This window comes from Danio rerio, chromosome 7 (genome assembly GCF_052040795.2).
Source record: "Danio rerio strain M-AB ecotype USA chromosome 7, GRCz13ab, whole genome shotgun sequence".
NCBI lineage: Eukaryota > Metazoa > Chordata > Actinopteri > Cypriniformes > Danionidae > Danio > Danio rerio.
In genome coordinates, this window is record NC_141027.1 from 49,750,001 (window position 1) to 49,758,959 (window position 8,959).

General features: G+C 38.1%; 1 protein-coding gene across 1 annotated transcript; it reads left to right on the plus strand.

Annotated features, from left to right (window-relative positions):
• The first annotated feature begins 2,512 nt into the window (after positions 1–2,512).
• Positions 2,513–8,493, plus strand: igf2a (insulin-like growth factor 2a). Its single transcript, NM_131433.1, is given in 4 exon segments — positions 2,513–2,693; positions 3,012–3,144; positions 3,850–4,025; positions 6,949–8,493. Coding segments are annotated over 4 exon segments (594 nt in total). The 5' UTR covers positions 2,513–2,633; the 3' UTR covers positions 7,174–8,493.
• The last annotated feature ends 466 nt before the right edge of the window (positions 8,494–8,959 follow it).

Consider the following 8,959-nt stretch of genomic DNA (forward strand, 5'->3'; position numbering starts at 1 on the left):
ATACGTGTCTGTGTGTGTGTGTGTAGTTGAAGTCAAATGTATTAGCCCTCATTATGTTTTACAGAACAAGGACTTTTTTTTTTACAATATTTTTAATAATATTTAAAAGTCTTACTGGTTTTATTTAAGCTAGAATCAAAGCAGTTTTAATTTTTGATACCATTTTAAGGTCAAAATTATTAACCAATGTTTTTTTTTTTTTTCAATAGTCTACAGAACAAACCATCATTATACAGAGACTTGCCTAATTACCCTAACCTGCGTAATTAAACTAGTTAAGCCTTTAAACCGCACTTTAAGCTGAATTTTGGTAGATGAATCTTCACAAAGCTTCCAGAGGATGAACTACATTTTCTTAGATTGCTTTAAAAAAACACAACAAAACATGTTATATATTCTCATGCTATGCAATGAAAGTTTATTTAAACGTTACTGTTTAATAGGCTTGTGAATTTAAGACGGTGTAAAGATCAGAGAGTGACTGGGTTACATGAGGAATGCAAATAGAGGCCTGAACAGCTTCTTGCTGGCAAAGATGGCCAGACATGTCAAAAACAGCAGGAGCCAAACTAAATGGCTCAAATTGCCATACTAGCCACACATAACATTTAGATAGCTTAAGTAGTTTATACATTCTTTATTTAGTTCATTCAATGCTTTAATCAAGTTAAATCTCATAGTCAGTATAGCTTTTATCACTTTATACCACTAGAGCGAGCCATAGTGAACTTATCATGAACTTCAAGACATCCTTCACACGTTTTTTACACTAACATTAGTGTACACAAATTATGTGTAAGCTTTCTTCTATCTAGGCTACATTATCACAGAAGTAGTGCAAGTGTAGCATTTCATGAAAGTTAAATGAGAAGAGTCGCTAAATTAATTGAAACCATTATCCATGTTTATTTTGTCGCAATATTAGGATTGCCAATAATGTCCAATTGCTTCTTCTGCCTCCACTAGAAGACCTTTGCATGACACTGGCTGTTGTTTCAGACAGACAATTGAGAGTGTGTTTTGCTAAAGCTGCATTATGTGCACTTTTAGGCATGTCAGGACATGTTGAGTGTTCATTCATTTCCATAACAATTTATTACACCTTTTCAGTCTGGCGTTTTATTATTTATGTAGCCTATATACATTAGCGTGTTTTGTTAAATAATATTTTATTTTTATTATTTTTGTGTTGAATACGTGATCGTCGTGATCCATCTAAAAAAGAACTGGGCTGCTTTTTAACGCGAGGCTAAATCCCTGTCTGGTTTCACATGAGCGGGCGCGCGCGCGCACACAATGGGTCACCACAGTTGTCGTGTGAGGGTGAAATTTCAGCACGGTGTCTGTCTGCATTCACTGGAATGCGATTGCAACCCCCTTTGTTATGGTGAGAAGCTGGAAGAATGTACCGTCAATTAAAATTCCTCGGGCTGACCTGTTGCCAAAAGGTATTTTAAAGCTGGGGCTATTTGACTAAGAATGCGCGTCGTCATTGGCGAGCAGGTACTCATCAGCTGAGTGCGCATTCAAGCACAAACCAGCAGTGAGCGCTGCACTTTCACAATATTTCTGCATAATCTGGATCAAATCGGCTCATATTGCTGTTTGTCTGTGTTTCAGGATGTTCGAATAAGACGAGCAGAAAACCCGCAGCAGTTAAACTGCACTGCAGGTCAAAGCTTTGGTTTTGCCTAATGTTTTAAGCGCTTTTCTGCTCGTCAGTGCTGCGCAATTTGTTTCATTATAGATGCAATAAAAACATAAATTAATTGAATTTTAAATTAAAGCCTACTTACACATATATGTTATTAAAATTTCTTTATGTATTTCTTTATGTATTTATTTAGCAAAAACAGCATTGTGAGCAGAAGAGACTAACTAATTTTGCAGTTTTCAAACTTTTGACATACTGTATAATACTTTTTATCAATTATTATTTTAAAATATTATTTATTTATTATTTATTATTATTTTAATAATTATTACTGTATAATAATAATAATGATGATGATGATAATTCGTATAAATGAGGATGTTTTTCTTCATTACGTCTAAGGACAAATGTGTCCGAATCTACTTTATTATTATTATTATTATTATTATTATTATTATTATTGATAATAAACAATTGGCTAGATTGTAAAATCATTTCCCCGAATTGGACCTTTCAGAGAACGAGTAGAAAGACTTATATTTACTGCTTGTATTGTATCTGTTTTCTATTTTCTATAAGGTGTTTGTAATTGTTTCAAATCTTTCTTGATCAAAGTAATTTATAGATAAATAGTAGGCTGGATAAAATTGTGAGTGTCATAGAAGTTCTCGTTCAACGATTATTATTTTTTCTGGCTGGGTTTAAGCGGTTCACGGAAAAAAAATGAAGAGAGAGAGAGAGAAAAAAAAGATCCGACTCAAAAGAACCACTCGTTCACCAATCGGACATCGCTACTGGGTAAGGGGGGCGAGGGGCGGGTGTTAGTATAAATTTCCTCTCACTACATATTCTTTGCCTGTCCTCTGAACTTTGAGACAGCCACAAGCATCACTCAGAGATATGCAACAGACTGGAAATTAAACAAAGCACCTTGTTAGTACAACAGAAAGTAAACGTCGCTTTCCACAAACCGCCTGCCATGGATGATTACCATGTATTCTGTGCATCTTGCCGAAAAACGGAGGAAACACGAACAACGGTAAGAGAAAGTGATATTGACTTGCATTCAGCACGTTTTAATAATTGCATAGTCGTGACTATTTAAAGTGTGATGTTGAGCATTAATGTAAAACTTTGGGGAAAGTTTGGAGAATCATCCTCAGTTGGAGACTTTGAGGGGTTTAAGTGCAGCCACTTGATTGTACCATTGATAAGGATAATTACCGCGTCTCCTCAGTACTTTGTGCTGTCTTGTATCTTTGCTTTTGTGATTAAAATCAGCACAATCACATCAGGAACATCTGTTTAAGCAGCGGATTTCTGAAGGGACTCACTGAAATTTGTTTTCATTTCACAGATGCGCTCACTGATAGTCTTCGTTCTGTCATTGTCCATGTTGATATCCAACGTAACGGCGGGGGAGACTCTCTGTGGCGGAGAACTAGTGGATACACTGCAGTTCGTGTGTGGAGAAGATGGCTTTTATATCAGTAAGTGTATCTCTCTGCTGGCTGTCAAGAAATGTAAACATTTACATAGCCATTTGTCTTGCAGTTGTAGGTTTAAGCCGAGCTGTCTTTCAAATGGCTTATTGTATATGTACATGAGCACTATTGACTCACAATTAGTGTATTAATGAGGAAACGTCCCCTTTATTGAGTTCTCAATGCAAGCCATTAGTGCAGTTAACAGTGCTGTTAATGTATTCGTCTTGGGTGGACTGGATTTGAATTAGTGTCTGCTTGTTTGCAAAAGATTCCTCTCTCTCTTTTTCTTTCCCTCATCCTCTGTATTCCTATCAGATGACGGTGGACTTCCCCCTTTTGTACCTCTCCTGCTGTTCTTTATCTTTTATCTATGTTTAGTAAGCAAACGGCAAGGTTAAAAGATCCGTTTTGCTAGCTATTCACACATCCCTGGGAACATAGAACAATATTTGCTTTTTCTGTTCTTTGCGACATTTCAAAGTCCTAATCAAATCCGTTGGCGTCCAAACTAAAAAGGGAATCACAAACAACAGGCACGAAAGAAAGGAATCTGTTGATGCTGTCTCCGATTTCAGAAATCTTAGGAACATGCCAGCAGCCACATGTGGGATTTGGTGAAATATAAACAATAGGGTGTGAATTGGTAGCGTTGGTAGCTTTCCAGGGGAACCCCGGAGTTGATCGCTTACCTTCTCTTCCCCCACCCAGGCAGGCCGAACAGATCAAACAGCCGCCGTCCTCAGAGAGGAATAGTGGAGGAATGCTGCTTTCGGAGCTGTGAGCTGCATCTGCTGCAGCAGTACTGTGCCAAGCCGGTGAAGTCGGAGCGAGATGTTTCCTCCTCCTCGCTGCAGGTCTTCCCAGTGTCACAGGCTCTTCACAAGGTACATGAAGCTGCTTATCTCCCCCTCCCCCCTCCACCGAAAAGCCCAGCACAATGATTTTGCTGAACCCACAAACACAGACTCAGACTAGACAGGCTAGTCAGACACGCAGCCTGTTTTTATCATGCCAAAATCAATATTAACCATGTCTCCACTCTCAGAATCGCTGAGCGATGAGGAAAGCGGCACAGATCATCAGAAATCTTTATAGACTGCATTAAAGATGATGTAGGAACAGCACTGAGGGAGATAGTTAGTTGCACAAACAAAAGGCCATGGTAACACCATAAAACTCCACTGGACAGCATGCACAATGATGTCATTATTCCAAGCACCAAAACAAGTACAAGTGTTGTGCCGCATTCTGGCTAATTTTTGTGCCATGTGCTCTTGGCATGGAAATATGTCAAGCGTTGGCAAGACAGTTGGCCAGCTGGCCAAGGCTTGGATTTGAAAATAACAAAAAACAAACAACCCAATAACAACACAATAGTCACCACCACTCGAGAATAGTGTATTTGCATATTTGGATATCGTTCAACAAAGAATCATTTTTTGTTCTGTGCTGGTAAAGATGGTGATATACAATTGTTACCTTTAAATGAACTACCCTAAAATTAGAATATATACTCTTGTAATATTTTTGACTTGTTAACAAATAAAATCATAAATCATCAAAACAGTTTAAAGTTACTGGGCCTGTTTCAGTAAGGAGGTTCAACCAACTCAGAGTTTAAACTTGAACTCTGAGTTGACTTACAGAGAGGTTAAAAACTTAAGAGTTTTTGGTTTCAGAACAGCTGATCTGAGTTAGGTCAGTCAAGTCTGAGTAGACCAATTCAGAGTTAAGCGCACACACGACTATAAAAAGACATCATCAATGGGGCGCACATATTACGAGTCACCATGGCTACAACTGAAAAAGAGATCAGAGATCAACTGAAGAAGAGATTTCTTTCTCCAGCTGAACTTGATGTGCTCATGCAAAGTTACAGCAAATATGAGCATATTTTAAAAAAGCAACACCACTGCATCAGCAAAACAAAGACAGTTAGCATTGGAAAACATACCTGCTTAAGTTAATACACAAGTTTACATTCAAAATATTTAAAGTATTTATATATGTAACTTAAACAAAAATATTGTGTGACGTTTATTGACTTTTCACTTGAAAAAGTGGGGAATTTGACTTAATTTTGAAGTTATTTCTGATGTAATTGCATTAAATTACTTAAAATATACTACTGCATAATTTCTACATTAAATTTGACAAAACAACAATGCATATAACCTTAGCTTAATATTCAGTGGAAATGTTTAATTTAAGGTTCTCACTTTTACACACGTAGATTAGTTTAAGATAAAATTTCTAAAATTAAGTTTTTATCAGATGTAAAAGTGCACTTGTGTGTCTGCCTTTTGTTAGAGGTTGATATGACATTTAGAATGTAAGCAGTACTAAGAAATAGTTTTTAGAACGAGTAATAATCCCATTAATCTAGTTAGAGTACACGTTCCTGTTGAAGGTCAGTTTATTTAAGCGAATTATTTATTTTTGCAGTAATATTAAAGGTAAAATTTAAAACCATGGAATTGAATCTTATTGTAATTTTCCCCAAAAAAGACAAGCCATTCTCTTAACTTTGTTCTTTGTGTCACTGAAATGTAGGCCAGGAATGACTAAGACTAAGGCAAACAATACTGCTTTATCTTTAAAAAAAACCAGCAGAAACTCCAAGTTTAGAGAACAAAACCTGCTTTTGACCAGGTTAGGTTCACAGAGTAAGTTACCATAGTAACTCACTCTGAGTAAAAGTTACCTCTCTTTCAGAAGCAGGCTTGACCCACTCTGCTTTCTCGAGTTTGGCAAACCTGCCTTTTTGAAATGAAAAACCTAGAGTTTCTCTCAATTTTGGGTTAACATACTCTGAGTTTTCACTTAATCTTCTTTCTGAAACAGGGCCACTAATGTGTTTAGTGTAGTCAGGATGTGTACTATAAGCGCTCAATAAGGAGCAGTGAATGTACAGTTATTAGTAGTTTTGAAGCTACTGGAGATATTCATAATCATATTTTCTTTTACATTTATAAATTTTTACTTCATCCAAAGCAGTGCTCACTGCATTTAATCCCACATAGCTAAGTTTCTCTGGCCTAGCTCTGGCCCACACAATCAGGTTTTGCTTGGTCCACATGCTGCAGTGAATTACAGTAAATGACTGGACCAAGTCTGGCTTCTAGACAAGTGCCAAACACGGACCATATCTGGGCCAAGTCTTAGCCAAGTTAATATAGCATAACTGGGCCTGAAATGTTGGTGTGTTACGATTGCAAAGAAATTGATAAACCCAGGGGTGCCCAAACTCAGTCCTGGAGGGCCGGTGTCCTGCATATTTTAGTTCCAACCCCAATTAAACACACCTGAACCACCTAATCAAACTCTTTCTAAGTATATAAAAACCCCCCAGGCAGGTGTGTTAAAGGAAGTAGGAGCTAAGCTATGCAGGACACCAGTTAGGGTACCCCAGCCATGAAGCATTGCACTTTAGGTACACTATGGGCGTGCTAAACTTACATGGCCCACATATCAATTTGTAACATCTGGGCCAAACACTACATTTTACAATTGGCCCATATCTTGTGTGCCACTTTAAAGACGGTGGCACCTCTGCCAAACCCAGACTATGTTTGCCCCACATGGTGTATGCCAGTGCCGGATAAATGCCTGCTGTGCCAGCTTTATGCCAAATCTGGGCCAGAATTCTTTGCTACCTGGGATGTATATATTTCATCCTTTCAATCATTCTTTCGTACTTGAACTCACAACCCTAGAATTTTTATTATCAGAACTTTAAAGTCACTTGATAATATGACAGCTGCTCAGTGGATTTCAGAAACTACAAACTACTTTTCTGTGTTTTAGGACACCATAAATGTGAAGTACTCCAAATATGAAGTATGGCAACAAAAAGCTGCTCAGAGGTTAAGGAGAGGAGTCCCATCCATTCTGCTGGCCCGAAAGTTTAGGAGGCAGATGGAGAAAATCCAAGATGAGGAGCAAACCAGTTTCCACCGGCCCCTCATGACCCTGCCCAACAGACAACCTGCCATCGTCCCACACGTCCAGATCAGCACATCCCGAAAATGATGGCCAGCCATCCCAAATGGCAACAAACAAAGGATTATAGCCAAATCTTGGTCAGTAGAGGCACTTTTTCATGAATCATACCACTCGCCCGCCGTCTTTCCAAAACCAGATTATGAACACTCTGTGTGTTATCAGCCTTCGAAATGCAACAAGTTAACGCTGAATATAATGTGAAAGGAGAGATGAATGCAGTCTTGGTGCATATCATGGGCATGCCCAGAACTGATGCCGAAGAAGTTGCCAGAACGCACATCAAAAGTCTGTCATCTGCAAAAGCATTTATGTTTCTGTCTTGCTTGCACCCTGTTTTGAATGTCATATTTTAAGGTATGAATTTATCGAGATTAGAGTCCTTGACCTGCACCTTTAAAGTGTCCCACCTGTGGCACGAAGACAGAAGAAGAGGAAAGAAAATGTTGGCTGGCTGTGGAAAGCCAAGGACTGATGTTAACGGCACTATTTTTTACTGGACTGCGAAAAATGGTAATTGTGGTGCTAACTTTGCAAAAAGACTCAAAAGGAGTTTGCTCGAATTTTTCCGTTTTAGGAAAAAAAAGCACAAGATTGTATTCAAAAGACAATTCAGCAAGGCTTGTCATTTGGAGATGATCCCAGCCAAGGAAAGAAAAAACGGAACTTTCCAAGCTTGGTTGTTCAAGATCCATATTCTGCTCTCTGGAGAATGAAGTTAAAGCCTTTGCTATCAAAACAAATGTGACATTGCAATGGAAGGCAGGAAACTGAGGACATCTGCAATCAAGTAGGCCCAGTCTTGGAGTTGGGACAAGAGGAGTCTTGCATGTTTTGAGGTGTCATACTTTGTATTATACAATAACATTCCTGTTTCCAGTCTAAGTTTCTGCCATTTTATCTTTGCAAATTGTCTTCACTGTTATGTAGACAGTATTTTACACTTATACACACACACACAAAATATGGAGCAATCCTTATAAAGGGAAATCAGCAATAACCTTGCATATTCTCCACATACAATTGTAGTATTCCAGTGCTTTTGCTCGAAACAAACAAATGAAAAGAAAATACTTGAATATCTATGAATAGTCTCCTTAAATGTTGTCATTGACCCAAATATGACCAGTCTATCAAATTGAGCCACCAAACATTTTCTTTAAGTAATGGCACTGTATCATGGCATTATTTATTTTGATATGAAATCCATAAAAATCAGTCCCAATGAGAGATTACATGCACAACTCGCAGTTTTATTTTGTATATTTTTAGTCATTCTGCTTATGTATGTATTTAGATGCTATGTACCAAAAAATGTCTTCTTTTTTAAGTAAAGTCAATGGAAGCTTCCAAGGTTGTCCTGACTCACTTTTTTAATGGCTCGTTTTACTCCCGTGTTGCCCAATCTCAAGTCGATAGCTTTTGGAATGTATTGGGAACAGCAAAACAAGTGCATACACACACACAGGCAGTGACCTGGCTGCCCTAAGGGAAGGGTGAAGGCTGGGGAACACTTACTCTTGATGATTTGCTGACTAACCTTGACAAAATGCCATAGGTCAGCTCAGAAACATGCAGGCTCCATATCAGCTGTGCACCATGAAAAGGTGAACCTCTTCTTCAGTGCCCTCAAGCTTTAGTTGTAGTCTCTTCCCCAAATCTTCATTCTGAGGTCTGTTTATGAAGGTATTGCAATTCCAAGTATTTCCGAATCACAATAGATCAGTAAAACTAGCGTACAGATCTCAAAGATCTATGGTTAAGTCAAGCAAACAGTAGTTGTTTTATAGACAAGTTCCATGGTATTATTAACTAA